The following is a 17,595-nucleotide window of genomic DNA, read 5'->3' as shown; positions in this document are numbered from 1 at the left end:
AAGCACGCAGGCAAAGTTCAATAGTGTCAGTAGATGCAGTACGTAGAGTACTATCCTAGGAATTTTAGTATTGCGTCCCACGGCGAACGTCATGTGCCCCAGACGCCGATTTGCCATTTTAGATTGTCACGCTATATCTCTTGACAGAATGCACGCAGATAAAATTCAATAGTATCAGTAGATGCAGTACGTAGAGTACTACCACAGAATTTTTAGTATTGCGTCCCACGACGAACGTCTTGGGCCCCAGACGCCAATTTGCCATTTTTGATTGTCACGCTATATCTCCCGATAGAAAGCACGCAGGCAAAATTCAAGAGTGTCAGTAGTTGCAGTACGTCAAGTGCTATCTCACGAATTTTAGTATTGCGTCCCACAATGAACGTCTTGGGCCCTAAACGCCGATTTGCCATTTCAGTTTGTCACGCTATATCTCCCGGAAGAAAGCACGCAGACAAATTTGAATAGTGTCAGTATATACAGTACGTAGAGTAATATCCCACGAGTTTTAGTATTGCGTAACAGGACGAACGTCTTGGGCCCCAGACGCCAATTTGCCATTTTTGATTTTCACGCTATATCTCCCTAAAGAAAGCACGCAGACAAACTTCAAGAGTGTCAGTAGAGTCAGTACTTAAAGTACTATCCCATAATTTTTAGTATTGCGTCCCACAATGAACGTCTTGGGCCCTAGACGCCGATTTGCCATTTCAGTTTGTCACGCTATATCTCCCGATAGAAAGCACGCACGCAAAATTCAAGAGTCTCAGTAGTTGCAGTACGTCAAGTGCTATCCCACGAATTTTAGTATTGCGTCCCACAATGAATGTCTTGGGCCCTAGACGCCGATTTGCCATTTCAGTTTGTCACGCTATATCTTCCGACAGAAAGCACGCAGGCAAAGTTCAATAGTGTCAGTAGATGCAGTACGTAGAGTACTATCCTAGGAATTTTAGTATTGCGTCCCACGGCAGTAGGGGCAGAAAGGGGCTTCTGCCCCACCGCAGCCGCCGCAGCCGCAGCCATTCCCCATTCCGCAGCCACCGCATCCTTCTATTCCGCAGCCATCCCCCCCTTTTCCGCAGCCAGCACCTGAGTCATTTTCTTCTGTGATAAGGGGGCTTTCTTAAATAAAACTTTAGTGTCTGATCACTCCCAACCCATGACGTCAACGCTGCCCCCTTTCCGCAGCTACTTGGTCATAAGAGGGGGTCATTGCTGAATTATTTTTTTCCCAAGCACTATCGACGATTATTATTAAACTGATAAGGGGTGTATTCTTAAACGTCTGATTCACGAAAGAGATCTTTTTTTCGGGGGATTAATTACATCTTCCTAAGTAAGAGGGGTCATCCATAAATTACCGATTTTAAGGGGGTCATTCCCAAAAAAACAATGAGATACGCAAATGACGACAGAAACTTTGATTAATGAAATTTAAATTTATTCAGAACATAATTTTTCGAGTTGTTCTAATATAACAGGTACATTGATTTCGCTGAAAAATTTTTCGGATATTAGATTTCCGCATTTTTTTACAAGCAAGTCGGCGACAATTTTGAAGTCGATTTTCGCGAACGCTTTTTCAAAATAAATGAAGACTAGCGATGAAATGTCCTCTGTCATGCAATTGTGATCTGTAACGCTGGGGCGGTTGCGAGCGCATCCTTCACAGTCCAAGTCCTCAGAGATTTTTTCCAGGACCAGATTCTTGAGAATTTCTTTGAGGGAGTTGACCGCTACACCATCGGGGTCTTCGGCGTCTTTCGGGATAGTAGGGATGCATTGCTGGAGATACGTCTTCAGCTGAAAATGTCTGATTTGAGACGAAATGCGGCTTTGCAAGGGATTGGCATCGTTCAAGGAAGACCGGAAGAGCTGCTCGCATTGGAAGCGCGAAATGGTGAGCTTTCTAGAAAACAGTTCGTGCATTCCGTCTTTCTTCTTCATCTGTTGGAAATGGACGCCGTCTTCGTCCCACCACACCAAAAGTTCGAGATTGGCTACTAAGCTACTTTTAGGCTTGATCAGAGCAGCCGAAATTTGCTCGCGAAGCACTTCCCAGAGGAAAGGTGTAATAGAAATACCGTTTGTCGTAGGCACCATGAATCCACCTTTTCCATCTCTATAGATTCGCATGTTGACGCGAACTTCATCTTTGAAAGTCTGAACCGATACGAAGAAGTCATCGCACACGTGAAATACCTCGGGTGGAGTAGAGTCTTTCTTGAATAGTCGCGGTCTTTTAGTCGCGGAGGGAGCGTCATCTTCGGACTTTCGCTTCTGCATCATTCTGCGAAACGTCAGGCTGATGCGCGGTTCTTTCACGTTGGGATCTTTGGGAATAGCATGTTTCCACACTTTATTGGTAGGCGATTTCATCACGATGACCGAATTGTCCTGCAACTTATAAGTCACGGGTTCGTAACCATTACGGGTGAAGACCAGACTTCTTTCAGCACCGAGGGAGAGGCAAGCGATGGGGTGGTCTTTCGCTAGCTGTTTCTCGTCGTCAGAGTGAGCGGTGATGGACCGGGTACCGTCAGCATATCTGTTGATGAGGCAGTAGTTGAACGATGAAGACGTTAATTTCTCGATGATCTGCTTGATCTTCAGCACCGTGGGCGTCCAGGGCATGGCAGGAACCTCTAGGCCAGAGAACTTGTAGTTGAGATCAGGATCACCTTGACCAGCATGTTGACGGGGTATCGGGATCATCTTTCCACCAATGTTGATGATGCTTTTTTCGGCTGACACGTAGACTATTTCTTTTTCCAACTGCTCGTACATCGTTTTAGGATACTTCAACACGTCGGTATAATAATCGACATTGAGTTGGGATTCCATCTTTCTAAATGATAGAGTTACAACACATTTTTAGCCTCTCTCCGCAACTCTCACAATTTAATTTTTTTTTACAAAATATATTTTTAAAATTATTCGTTGTTTCTAGTCAGGGAAAAAACTTCCCATACAATTAAAATCATGTTACAAAATATATTTTAACTATTATGAAAAAATTTTATTTACAGATTTAAAAAAAAAAATTATTCCTTTAACCATTCAGCGCATGCTAAAACCTTACTTCTCGCGCAATGTCCCTTTTGTAGAGGATGAAACTTGCAAGAAGTCAACGATTTAGGGAAGTTTAAGACTTCCACTGTTTCTAAGTTGAATTGCTGCTTCAGAAATTTTTTTTTTTGACTGCAGTTAACATAAATATGACTGTATCTATTATTAACGGTTGTTAGATGAATTTTCATCAAGATATAGTCAAAAAGTCCTTCATCCCATTTAAGATTATGGAGATTCTTAGCAACCCAAAGCATTTGCACGTAATCTTTGTCTGTCAGCTCATCGCTAGAGAATGGTGGTTTGTAGAGGGAGTGATATACTCTACCTGTATTTAAATCGAAGCAGGCCATTTCCTTAACTACATATATCCCACTTTTAAACAAAAACCCCTCAAAATCTAACACGCAAGAAGCCATAGTAATATTCTTACCAAGTTGATGTGAGAGAGTTGCGGAGAGAGTGCTTATATCCAATTGAACCGGAGAACTGAGTGAAGCAATTCTGTCTATCTCGCAGTTTATATACTGCAGTTGTCGACGATTAGCTTAGTATACGAATATACTATTAAACCCAAAGTTCAACTGATATAAGCGAACTAGTAAGCTGTTAAATAAATAAAAATAAAAAAACTGCTGCACACGAGTAGTGATAACACTAATCGAGTACGCTTCATCAGTAGATTCGTGTATGCGACATCACCACTGTCATGTGTTAATTAATCAGTGAGTGCACTTCACTCAGTTCTTATAATCGAGTACGAGTTTAATCACTGTCATGTGTTAATTAATCAGTGAGTGCACTTCACTCAGTTCTTATAATCGAGTACGAGTTTAATCACTGTCATGTGTTAATTGATCAGTCGTCAAAGTAGTAAGCGTTATCATCGCATGTACAGGGTAATGAGTATGCTTCATCACGTGTTGTTTAATACAGTCGCTTCGGGTGATAATTAAACACTATCAGTCGGGTGAGTGATGCATCACTCTTCTCACCAATACTTCACTTCTCTTTTTTAAGTATATTGCTTATCAAGGTGTTATATTCAGTAAGGACCGCTCTGTTATCGGAATGCGTCACTGCAACAGAGTGGACAACACGGCTAATAGCGTACATGATAAAAAAAAAAAGTGTCTTGTTCTCACTCTTTGATTTGATTTTAACAAGTCGACAGCTCTTTAATTGTAGCAGTGGTCAGAATGTCTGAATTCGTGAGAGATAGCATTGCTACAAATGAGAGAAAACGTGCTGCAAGCGAGGATGTAGCTGGTCCAAGTGGATATGTAGCAAAGAAGAAGAAAAAAGATGTAAGTTTTTTTTAAATTACTGTGAATTTCTTTACGATTAAATTTTTATTTCACATTACGATTTAAATTCACTAGGACACAAGAATTCAAAAAAAAAAAAATATTCAGTTGTGAATGATTGACTCATGTATTAATTTATACATTTGTTACAATTAACAGCTCTCGTTACATTACCTTTTTTATTTGTTTTTTCAGCAGACTCAGTATAGATGCTGCACATGTGAAAACCTTTTTCTCATAATTAGTGATCTTATACAGCATCAACGCTGTATGAGTCACACAGGGGCAGAGGTGATCAATAACGGATTTTCTCGAAAGATGTGTATTGTGTCACCAACAGTGCGGCAACCACCCACTGTTCAGCCAGAATATATATCTTTGAACAGGTTGGCTGCTATGCTAAGAGAAGAAGGATGGGTAGCGAGTTCTGACTCGTCTGTGGTAATTTATTATTACTTAATTAATGTAAGATTCAATTCATCACTTTTTTTTTCCACTAATTACATGTTTGTTTGTTTTTTTTTTTCCCTTCTTTATAGATTGGTGAAGTATCAAGCGATGTAGTTTGGCCAACACCTAACACGTTAGGAAGTGAGCGTTGGGAAGCCAGCGATACTTCATCGGTTGTGGAGGTAATTTATTATTAAATTTTAGGAAACGCAACACCGTCATTTTACTACATCGTCATTTTGCTAATTGCATGACTTCTTTCTTTATAGATTGGTAGAGCATACCCACCAAGTCAGAGCAGTGAGACGTTGGATTTGTTAGAGGTAAGTCATTAATATTACTCTTGCATTACAAAGAATTCATTTGCTTTTCGTTGACTCAAAAAAAAAATGTTTTTTTTTTTCTCTACAGTATCCAACGCAGGAAATGCTACCTAATCATGGGGTTTTTGAGGAGGAGGAGGAGGAGGACGAGATCGCATCCATCGATTTCGATGACTGGAGTGACATAGATTGAGCAGTTATGTCTCTGTGTGAATGGTATGAGTGAATGATTTTAATGAAAGGTTTGAATGAATGTATGAACTACGGGGAATAGGTCCGAGATAGTCTTGCAACCGTTAACTGCCACGGTTTGCGAGCTATACACCTTAGTTCGGTAATTTTGGAGTGGCGTCCAAAAGCAAAATTTCCCCATCATTTTTTTTTTTTTAAATCTATCAATTAAATAATTAAACTTTTTTTTTCCAGACATTTAATTGCTTATCAGTGTGACGATAGGGATGACCACTTCTCATGTCTAATGCGTCACCACTCAGTGTGACGATAGGGATGTCCACTTCTGTTATCTAATGCGTCAACACTTTGGGTCATCGAGATGATTCATTGTTATCTCTCTCTGAGTCGTGATAAAAAGTGTACTGCTTCACAAATCTTCTCATTTCGTATTTGGTCACAGTAGTGTCAAGTCTTCAAGTTTAGTTTTGTCGAGTTGATTGAAAAATGAGTGCAAACGATATAAGCGATGGGGAAGAATTCATTAATGAGTGTCTGGATCCTGAATTTGTGTCAAAGGCAATGCTAAAAGATCTAGACAAGGATACGATGGAGTTTGTGAATCAATGTTTAAAAAGACCAATAGAAGCTGGACCGAGCGGAACGAAAAAGAAGATGAAGGGGGTAAGTCAATTATTATATTTTTTTCCCTATCCAGATTAAATTTAAATGTAAGTCGATTGATTTTTAGGGGTGACCCATTTAAATGTATGTTTTTCCGTTTAATTTAAATTGTTTGTTAGGGGTGACCAGAAAAAGACAAAATACAATTTTTAAAAATACAGAATTTTATTAATTTAAAATTTTTGCTGCTTTTCGTAGCAGCATGTACATCTGAGAAGTTGATAAATTTATCCCTTTAATAGTAGGAGAATGATTTGCGAAAACGCGGACATCGTATGTTGCATTACAACGAGTAAAATATACATTTCCACCTAGTGGCTCGGAATGCGTACAATTTTCGAATTTCATATGTGTTGGATACATGGAATAGGAACTGAGACATAGTAAAAATAATAATAAAATCAGCATAGAGGATATCAGTCCTTTTTGAATTCGATTTATCCGTTCTCCTCGCACTTCCAGTTCATAAGTCCAAGACGACGGTAAATCTATGTCGGGAACGCTCGTTTTCCAAATAACACCTCTTCTGTTATTTTTTTCATCGTAGGCAGTAGCTTCGATCTGCTCGTTCAGAACGTTAACCATCGTTTTCTCAAGTGTTTGTTTTTGATTAATGTCTCGGGTAGTTCTATAGACTGCAACGCTTGTAAGAATTCTTTCTGTCCACTCACGCCACGCTTCTTGTTCGCACTTGCCACGCTAGCGATGAGTTCGGTAATGTTAGTGTTTCTCATTGACCTTCCTTTATATATCAGCTCGCCACTCTCGTTCCAGTTGATTACTTTAGGAAAATTTTTGATATGTTTCAAAATTTCCTCTGCCGAAGACTTATACGATTTTGGAAATTTCATTTCATTCCATTGTTCCACTTTGATGGGGGGTTTGCTGAGGTCTCGCTCATTAGTTTCTTCTTGTTCGGTCAGAACTGGAGAATTATTTTCGAAAACCGAGTTTCTTTTGTGCAGAACACGTTGATACATTTTAAATTTAATGTCGTCGGACAGAGTGCTATCAAGAATTTTTTTCATTTCCCGATCTATTTCCGACAACTGAGGTTCTTGAATAACGTGACGGTTATATCTTGCCTCTGGCACAAGGACCACTTTTTTTGCAAATTCCATTATTTTCCGATAATGCTAGACAATAAACTAAGCGCGGTCGGAAGTAATATTCCAAGGAAACCGCTTCCTTTTTGTAGCAAGACGCGCTTTTTCTTGAAGAGAGGTAATTTTTTTGAAGCAAGTTTTCTCAGAGCGGCTTTGTGTTTTTGAAGCTTAGCTTTCTGTGACTTTGTTACTGGAATGTTCCCGCGTAGCAGATTGAGCGCACATTCACACACGATTTTCAACTTCTCATTCGTTAGTTTCTTTAGCAGCTGTTTTCTTGGGCATTCGCAGAGTGATTTTAAGAGTTGTTGCCTCCGCAAAGACATCTCGTGAAATAGTCGATCGAAACAACAAGTTCAGTCTTTTAACCACTTTGCATAAGCTTGAGCTTTTGCTAGAGCACAATGCTTGCGCATTCCATAGTGATGAGAGCAATGTTGACTCGTTTCAGGCAGATCGCTCACGTTAGGACATAAAATGCAATCTAAATCGATGACTTCCAATCCGTATTGTTTTTCGAGCATTTGACACTTGCTGTAACCCTTGGCGTAAACAACATTAAACTTTTTAACAAAGTCTTTCAGCGTGGTTTCGAGGGTCCGAAAAGGTAGATCACCTCTCTCCCACGCTAAATTATGCAAATTATGTGTGAGCCATTTCACTTGATGTCGGTCTCTTGCATTCAGTTGCGAGAACTCGTACGGTGCTCGATAAATTCCGTGAAAAGTCTCGCTGCAGTTCAAATTACAATAGGCCAACTCCTTTATCACAAATGTTCCGTCAGAGAGTCGGTAACCCTCAACGTCTATTACGGCAGTCATCGTGATAATGGGTCTCGACTCTTTATCGACGGGGTTGATATACGTATTGAGTTTGTGTTGGTAACACGTTAGTGCGCAGTCGCATTTTCTCTTCTGTCTCCTGACGCAAATCTATCAATAGATATGAATACGAATCTTTCGTGGCATCGTTATAGGCCTCTAAAAAGAATTTCAATTTCGAGGGATATAATTGGCGACCTAAATGACTCACTTGGTTCAGATCTCTCCTGTTCTTAAACAGAAATATATAGTGGGCGTTGAGTGTAATCTCACGCAATCCCTTATGAAAAAAATTTTGCGTAATGAAAAATACCGATAGATTTCTGTGATGACTATACTTGGTGAATAACTTGGCCATCCTCTGTTCTCCCGAAAGTTCGCTTAAAAGGTCATCGAATATCAATAGAGCATCCGTTATGCCTTCGAAATCGATGTCGTCCCTGAATTCCACGTTATCAATCTCGTCGTGAAGTTGTTGAGCTTCTCCGTAGAACCATATCACTCGCTTGGGCTGTGGTTCGATAAGTTTTTCCCTATGTTCTAAGAATTTTTTTAAAAAGTATGTTTTTCCACTTCCACTGGCACCAGCACAGACTGCCGTGAAAGGGTGATGTAACTTTAACAGAGACATGGTAAATAATGACACGATTTTTTTCATGTAAGTGGTTTTTATTGAACAAAATTTTTCGATACAAAATTATACACTCGCACGTCATTATGCTTACTGAATCGCGAAACAATTGCTTTCATGCTCTCGCCCTTACATTTACAAAAAATATAATATATAACGTAATGTCCACACACTTTGCTGTTGACCGACTGCAGCACCACATCGTTGTAGGTGAGTCGTTTGTATTTGCTCAGAAATGAGTTGATTTTCCCATCCACGAATTGTGAGGGCGGTCTTCCAAAAGAGTCAAAAAATTCAGCTGTCACGTTGTCGTGCAGGTATATTGCTAACCAGTGGCTTCCTTCCTCTGTATGAACGTCGGTGTTAACCACGAAAGCAGCTGGATACTTGTGAACGCCGTTTGGTAAAGTGTCGCTTGCGAATATATCTCTGAATATCTGCTTTGTGACTGGATTCGATGTCAATGCATTTTTTATCTGCTCGGAGTCCATTTAACTCGAGAAATCACACAAAACACTTCTAGCTTTGGTTATCTCGATCAAGTTTTGAAACTCGCCGTAGACTATCACAGAGATTGTTTTTTGAAGAGCTTTGGAAAATTTCAGTTCGACGCGCAAATTTCCTTGTCTGAGTAGATGTAAATGTCCGCATTCACTCTGGTCGGGAAGCAGAGAGAAACAAAACAGTGCGTATCCTCTTTTGAACTCTTCTCTCGTCAGATCAATGCCGCGATCTTCTCCAGATCTAAACAAGTTGTTGTACGCTCTTACTATGTTCCCCGTCGTGAAATTCGGCTCCAAAGCTTTGTGAGGGACCGGACGGCCATCGACGTACACAGATATGAAATTCAAGTCGTAATGTTTGAATTCAAAGGGGTTAGTATTATATGTACCGTTATATGCCTCGTTATCCACTAGCCCGATCACGACTCTGTTTGGCATCGGTCCCAGAAAAACGTTGTCTTGCACAAAGGACATGTTTCCTTTAGCAACGGAGTATACTTTACAGATCACTCTGTTGATCGGATACTTTGCCGTAGTTTTTTCCAGAGCTTTAGCATGTCCTATAGCCACAGCAGGACTTACTTTCACTTTTCGCACGAATAGGCTAGCGTGGTCTATCACTACGTTGTAATCCTCGGCCGCGGCCACTAAGCAGAACGAAGGTTTCGTGCGCACCAAACGCACCTTCATATCAACGAGATTGAGCAAAAGTCTCTGTTGAAAAAATAGCGAGCAGTGAAGTCTTCCCATCAGATCGTATGATCGACTCTTGGCGATGTATCCACCTCGTTTTTTCATTCCTTCATTGTTCTCGAGATTGTTCATGTATCCAGCGGTGTCTTTGATATAACCCTCCATAGCGAGGGGTCCATTTTTAGCGTCCTGGCCATAATTCAGCAGAGTCTCAATGTAGGCGCGATAAGGGTAAGTGTGGGAAGAGTTTGTGATGTTCCGACCGTTCAGAGTGATGTCTATCTGAGAAAACAATGAATGTAGAAGCAAATTTACTGGTGCCACTAGCTCGTTTTCGGGCAGTGGCGTATCGTCTCCTTTCGTCACTCGCACTCGAACATGTAATTGGGTAGCAGACAGGTCCATGTAATTTTCAGCGCATCCAGTCACGTTGAATTCCAAAGGAGCACCAATATCCTTTATGCTAGATAGAGGTAGAAACTCGATCCATTCACCTCCTTCTATTGCGGTCTGTGTGGGTGGAAGCGAGAAGAGATCGACTTCGCTTTTCAGGCATTCGGGCGAGTGTTCCATTATCATAGCCATGTTAATCGAAAATGTCAGGTGTTGACGCTTTCCTCACTCTCTTGCGAATGACTCTATTCTTCACTTTACGCTTTCTTTTATGACCGCCTAACATCTTCTTGAGCTTTCCAGAGGCCTTGTCTGTCAGCATTCTACCCGCTTCTTTTGCTCTCTCGGTTGCAGCCATTCTAGCGTTTCTTCCCTGAACCAAATCGTTGGCGAAATCTACACCAGAACGAAGCACTTGTTTGCCAAGCGCTCTCGCACCGCTCTTGAACAGGGGAATAGCTGACCTGAAAAGAGAGCCGAATATAGAACCGATACCATATCCGCGCTGCAGGTTTGAACCTTGATAATATGAGAGTCCATGACCGGCTTGATTGAGGTAGTGGTGCGTCACGCTATCGACGCAGCATCTATATTGCTTATATGGCATTTTCACAGATGTTTCAATCGGAAGTGAAGTTTCACTATCACCTTTCCACGCTCGAATGATACAAAACGTCCCGTGTGCGTCTTTATATAAATGTGAATCGTCTCGAAAGTTTTCCTCGCAAGCCCAACGTAGTGACCCCTTTCAAAAGAGGCGTTAACGATCTCTCCGTCTTGACCCGTAACCTTGACAATTTTTAACAGTGGCGAGTAAATGTTTCCAACAACCTGGGGTTCAACAATATCACAATATACGTATAACAAGCGAAAGTCTAGTTTAACGTCCGACACTGAAACACCTTCGAGGAGAGGACCCTTTAATTCACCAGGTTCGAATCCCAGGATTTCAGCTATGCCGGAGTGAAGAATAAGTCTGGCACTTTTCTTGAGGTTCACTTTAACTTTCCGCGTGTTGCGGTTGAACGTTATAACTATCTTATCTTGAAAATTTTGAGAGATGGCTTTTATCAATTCTTGAGTAGTCTCGTAATAACCACACGGGATTCTTCCACTCTTAAGTAATCCTGTTCCAACATCGAATTCGAAAGAATTTGTTTGTTCCGTGATGTTGTGGAATGCGTGAGGAAAGATTAATTCGGATAAGGCAACCTCGTAATCCGAAGAAAAACTGATCGAGTTTGGCAACTTCACCACAAAATTTGAAAGCTTGTTTTCCGGGAAAAAATCAGGAGAGGCGTCACTGGGAAGGGTGATGTAGAAGGAAGACATCTTTCACATAATGAGTTGCTTTCGCTGGCGTTCCGATATTTATAGCTCGACCCACGAATTAAATTTGTCATGATAATTTTGCCACTTCACCAAGAATTCCGTCTTTCCGTTATTCTTTCTCTTTCTGAGCACTTTCTCGATGGGATAAGTCTCTTCTGGTTTCACTTTAACCATTTCTTCTGAGTAAAATGTACCCTTGATTTTCTCGTTCATCAAATCCTTCAATCTATAGACCGGTATTTCTCTCGCCACGCACTCGTCAACCACAAAGATTTCGTGAGAGAAGTTTGATTCGTATCCTTTTTCAAACAGATGTTTCGAGCGAGCGATGCGGACGTGGTCACCCACTTGAAATTTTATCGTTGTTTTTTTCGGTGTTTTCGCGTACAGCGTTCTCCAAACTAGGTCCTCGTTATGTTTACCGACCTGAACGGGTTCCATCTTGATGCTTCTGTGATAAGTTCTGTTGTAACTAAATAAAAAGTCCTCGATGACGTCCACATACTTGTATGTGTTCTTGGCAGTAAAGTATTTCCACATTCGTGTTTTAAGCGATCTATTAAAACGTTCGATAACGGCTGCTTTCACGTCATCGTTTTGAGTAGTGAAAAATCCAACACCATTTCTCTTCAAAAAGTCTTGAAACACTTTATTGAGAAATTCTTTTCCCTTATCGGTCTGAAGCACGTCGGGTTTTCGTTCAGAGCAAATATGTGCGAATGCAGTGACAATACTTTTTCCGGTCTTATCTCTGAGCGGAATTGCCCAAGCATACTTTGAAAAAACGTCTATGCACGTCAGTAAATATTGATTACCGTCATTATACCGAGCGAGACTTCTCATGTCAACGAGATCTACCTGAAACTGTTTATCGATACCGGCTACTATTGTTCTGTTGCGCGGGAACTTTTTCTTTCTGTTCCTGTGTAGAGTGTAGCTCTTCTCTCCTTCTAACCATTCCCGAATTTGTTTTCTCGATTGTTTTGTAACACGATGTATCGAGCTAACACCCCCGAAGCTGGCGGGTTGCTTGGGCTCCCGATAAAACTTATCCATGAATGGTTGTCATTCATACTTGCAATATGCTTATATATATTTATTTATTTATTTATTTACTTATTATTTTATTTTATTTTTCATTACAGGATAATCGCCACCTCTGCGAAACTTGCGGGAAATGCTTTGCGTTGAGGAAAAATCTCAACCAACACAAGAAGATCCACATGGGAGAAAAACCGTTCAAATGCGAGCGCTGCCCGGTTGCATTTACCAGGAGCAACGACTTGAAACGCCATATACTAAAGAAGCATCGGCAGGACGGAGGATCCAGCAGAGCTAGCGGATCACCACCACCAGGGCCCAGCGGATCACCACCACCCAACGGACCACCACCACCACCCAACGGACCATCACCACCCAACGGACCACCACCACCGCCCAACAGACCGCCCAACGGAGCCCTCAACGACGTCTTCGTGACTCACAACATCCCTCCCGATGAGGGTCAAGATAGGGACATGCATCTCTTCCTCATCAGCGTAAGGGATAGGCTTCTCTCCCTATTGAGAGAAGCTATTCATCGTCAACGTGCCATCAAGTGGGATGTTGTGGTCATAGCGGTGTTTTCGCGAAGAGGCGCGGATGGTGAAGAGGAGTTGACTAACGCATACTTACGCAGCAAGATGGCTACCGCTCTCGCGGCTGGAGTACTCGAGACTCAACTGGGTGTAGCCTTCGAAAAGGTGGAGAAATCTACAGAAGATTTCGAAGGCAGCGGCAGCGGTTGGGTTCTCGATCAGATCATCTGCCTTGAGCTCAACATCGCTCGCTACCAACCGCTGGCGCCAGCGAGCTACATTCCACTTCCACAGTGGATAGCTCGCAAAAAAGCTGTCCTCAACATCAAGAATCGAGATCAAAAGTGTTTTCTCTGGTCTGTGCTCGCTGCCCTACACCCAGTGGCTAGAAATGATAAAGCCGAGCGCGTTACCAAATACGCCAATTATGAGAATGAGTTGGATACTCGCGGTCTGATATACCCAGTGACTCTCGAACAAATATCCCGGTTTGAAAAACAGAACAACATCACAATCAACGTTTTCGGAGTGGAGGGGGAGGAGATATTCCCAGTGAGAATTACACATGAGAGAATGCCTCGGCATGTTAACTTGCTCCTCATCATGAATGAGGAAACATCTCATTACTGCCTCATTCGGAACACCAGCAGACTTTTTTCCCGCACCACTGCGCACAAAGAAACTTGTCACTATTGTGACTATTGTCTGCAGAGGTTTTCTTCTGTTGAGACCCATGCAAAACATCTCACCCAGTGTAGAGAGCATGGTGCACAAAAGGTTACATATCCCAGTGAAGACGAAAAATGGATGAGCTTCAAGAATGTTGCCTTTCAGTTACCGGTGCCCTACGTTATATATGCAGATTTTGAGGCCATCTTGTCAAAAGTGGAGTCATGCTCACCTGATCCTGCCACTTCCCATTCCATGGCGACATCGCTTCACCGTCCATGCGGTTTCGCATATGTGGTTGTTGGTCCCGATGGTGTGGCTCTCAGGAGACCCACTGTATACAGGGGAGAGGACAGTGTCCATGTATTTCTGGAAAGCATGCTGGAAGAAGAGAAGCTCATTTTGGAAAAAATCAACAACCCGGTGCCCTTGAAGATGACCATCGAGGAAGAGAGACGCTTCCAGAGCCAACAGATATGCACTAACTGTGGCAAACCTCTTGGTAGTGATCGGGTGAGAGATCATTGCCATGTTAGCGGTACATACAGATCAGCGTTACACTCCAAGTGTAACCTGCAGCTCAAGATGGCAAAGCACATCCCGGTGATTTTTCATAACCTGCAGAATTATGATGCTCACTTCATCATGGAAGGGCTTGGTCGGATCAAGGAGAAGCGGATAGAGGTCATTGGTAAAAACATGGAGAAATTTATCTCCTTCAGTTTGGGTCACCTCAGATTTCTGGATTCGTTCCAGTTTTTATCCGCTTCTCTTGATACCCTAGTGAAATCTATGAACCCCGGTGACTTTATAAATATGAAAAGAGCCTTCGGTGAGAAGACACCGCTTCTCCTTCGTAAGGGAGTTTATCCTTACGAATATATGACCTCCATGGATAAGTTTGACGAACCGGTGCTTCCCCCCATAGAGGCCTTTTACACCTCCTTGGGTAGGGAAAACATATCCACAGATGACTATCAGCATGCGCAACTGGTGTGGGACACCTTCCATATGCTGTCCTTAGGTGACTATCACGACTTGTATGTGGAGACAGACGTGTTGTTGCTTGCAGACGTCTTTCAGAATTTTAGAAAGTTGTGTCTGAAAAACTATAAAATTGATCCCGCCCACATGTATACATCCCCTGGTCTCGCCTGGAACGCCTGTCTGAAGATGACGGGCGAAAGATTGGAACTTATAACAGATCCAGACATCCACCTGTTTCTCGAGAAAGGCATCAGAGGAGGGGTTTCATGCATCACTAGAAGACACAGTCGAGCCAACAACCCAATGGTTCCAGGATTCAACCCCGGTGAGAAGAAAAAATGGATCATATATTGGGACGTCAACAACTTGTATGGCAAATGTATGATGGAACCCCTCCCAGTGAGTGATTTCCGGTGGATGACGTCTAGTGAAGTGGAGTCAACAGACTTCAACATCATCCCCGATGATAGCGCCAAGGGGTACATTTTGGAGGTTGATCTTGAATACCCGGTGAACGTTCACGACCTCCATAACGATTTCCCTTTGGCGGCTGAAAACGTGAAAATATCCGGTGATATGTACTCCGAGTACATGAGGAAAACCGGTGGGCCATCGAATCCGTGTGTCAAACTAGCTCCAAATTTGAATGATAAGGTCGCGTACGTCATCCATTATAAAAATCTGAAACTCTATACAGCGCTGGGGATGCGAGTTACATCGATTCGTCGTGTCCTCGAGTTCTCTCAGCGACCATGGCTCCGCCCGTACATTGCATTCAACACCGAGAAGAGAAAGGGAGCCACCGGTGATTTTGAAAAAGACTTCTATAAGTTGATGAATAATGCAGTGTATGGGAAGTCGCTGGAGAATCTCAGGAAACATAACAACATCCACTTGGTACACAAGGAGAAGAGAGCAAAAAAATTAATCGCATCCCCAGCATTCGAAAGCTTCAAGATTATTAATAAAGACCTGGTCGTGCTAAAAATGAAGAAGACTGCCATCAGGTTGGATCGTCCGATATACACCGGTGTCACCATTTTAGATTTATCAAAGCACCTGATGGCGGACTACCATTATAATCACGTCAAGGAAAAGTACGGCCGGGATGCGACCTTATTGTTCACCGACACGGATTCGTTGTGCTACGAAATTTATACCGATGACATTTACGAAGATATGCTGAGAGATTCCCACAAATTCGACACATCTAACTACCCCGGTGACCACAAATTGTACAGCGAGAGAAACAAGAAGGTCATCGGGGTGATGAAGGATGAGACGGCAGGGAAACCGGTGATCGAATTTGTGGGACTGCGTCCAAAGATGTATAGTTTTATTACCGGTGACTGTGAAAAAAAGACTGCGAAGGGTGTCGTGCGCTCGGTTGTCAGTAAAGAAATCAGACATGCAGATTATCTAAATTGCCTGCGCAATAATTCTTTCATGAGGCACGACATGCCTAAAATTCAATCCCGGTCGCATGTGCTGCAAACAATTCAACAGCGAAAAATCAGTTTGTCGGCACATGATAATAAAAGGTATATTTTAGACGATGGCATAAGCACTTTAGCTTATGGCCATTGTAGCATCCGGTGATTTTTTTATATAGTTTTATTTATACACGTTGTTATTTTTCATAGTTTTTATATCTTTATAATTTTTTTCTGCATATTCCGGTGATTTTATTATATAATCATCTCTCGAATGAAAAGATAACTCCCTTCCCATCGTGATGCTCATCAGTAAATATGGATGTGGTGGCTTCAGTAGTGGTCTTCAATTGTGTGGTAATCTTCAATTAATATAGTTGTGGTGGCTTCAGTAGTGGTGATGTTTGATATTAGTGGTGGTCTGCAAAGTTGGTGATGTTCAATAAATATAGTTGTGTTAGTGAATGAACAGTGCTTCATGGCCGCTGTATATATATTTTAATTGGTGTTGGGTTTATTTTTGTATATATATTATTTAATTGATTTTGGTGAAGGGTTTATATGTATTTTTTCTTTTGATTTTTATATTTTTGGTGTTGGGTTTTCGTGTATATATTTCATTTGCATTGATTGTGTTAGAAATAAATGGTTTTTTTTATTCATTAATCAAAGTTTCTGTCGTCATTTGCGTATCTCATTGTTTTTTTGGGAATGACCCCCTTAAAATCGGTAATTTATGGATGACCCCTCTTACTTAGGAAGATGTAATTAATCCCCCGAAAAAAAGATCTCTTTCGTGAATCAGACGTTTAAGAATACACCCCTTATCAGTTTAATAATAATCGTCGATAGTGCTTGGGAAAAAAATAATTCAGCAATGACCCCCTCTTATGACCAAGTAGCTGCGGAAAGGGGGCAGCGTTGACGTCATGGGTTGGGAGTGATCAGACACTAAAGTTTTATTTAAGAAAGCCCCCTTATCACAGAAGAAAATGACTCAGGTGCTGGCTGCGGAAAAGGGGGGGATGGCTGCGGAATAGAAGGATGCGGTGGCTGCGGAATGGGGAATGGCTGCGGCTGCGGCGGCTGCGGTGGGGCAGAAGCCCCTTTCTGCCCCTACTCACGGCGAACGTCATGTGCCCCAGACGCCGATTTGCCATTTTAGATTGTCACGCTATATCTCTTGACAGAAAGCACGCAGATAAAATTCAATAGTATCAGTAGATGCAGTATGTAGAGTCCTATCACAGAAGTTTTAGTATTGCGTCCCACGACGAAAGTCTTGGGCCCCAGACGCCAATTTGCCATTTTTGATTGTCACGCTATATCTCCCGATAGAAAGCACGCAGGCAAAATTCAAGAGTGTCAGTAGTTGCAGTACGTCAAGTGCTATCCCACGAGTTTTAGTATTGCGTCCCACAATGAACGTCTTATGCCCTAAAC

General features: G+C 42.0%; 1 protein-coding gene across 1 annotated transcript; it reads left to right on the top strand.

Moving 5' to 3' along the window:
• Positions 1 to 5,730: 5,730 nt before the first annotated feature.
• On the top strand, positions 5,731 to 16,746 carry LOC149072553 (uncharacterized). Its single transcript, XM_089246677.1, has 2 exons — positions 5,731 to 6,007; positions 12,632 to 16,746. Exons 1-2 carry the CDS (start codon positions 5,831 to 5,833, stop codon positions 16,316 to 16,318), a joined length of 3,864 nt encoding a protein of 1,287 aa, XP_089102803.1. The 5' UTR covers positions 5,731 to 5,830; the 3' UTR covers positions 16,319 to 16,746.
• The last annotated feature ends 849 nt before the right edge of the window (positions 16,747 to 17,595 follow it).

The sequence above is a fragment of the Pholcus phalangioides genome, unplaced genomic scaffold (assembly GCF_987345545.1).
Source record: "Pholcus phalangioides strain wild (caught in Gottingen) unplaced genomic scaffold, Ppha-v1.0 ptg000017l_1, whole genome shotgun sequence".
NCBI classification, from domain to species: domain Eukaryota; kingdom Metazoa; phylum Arthropoda; class Arachnida; order Araneae; family Pholcidae; genus Pholcus; species Pholcus phalangioides.
Note: the sequence above shows the minus strand (reverse complement) of the source record. Positions and strands in the feature narration are given on the sequence as shown.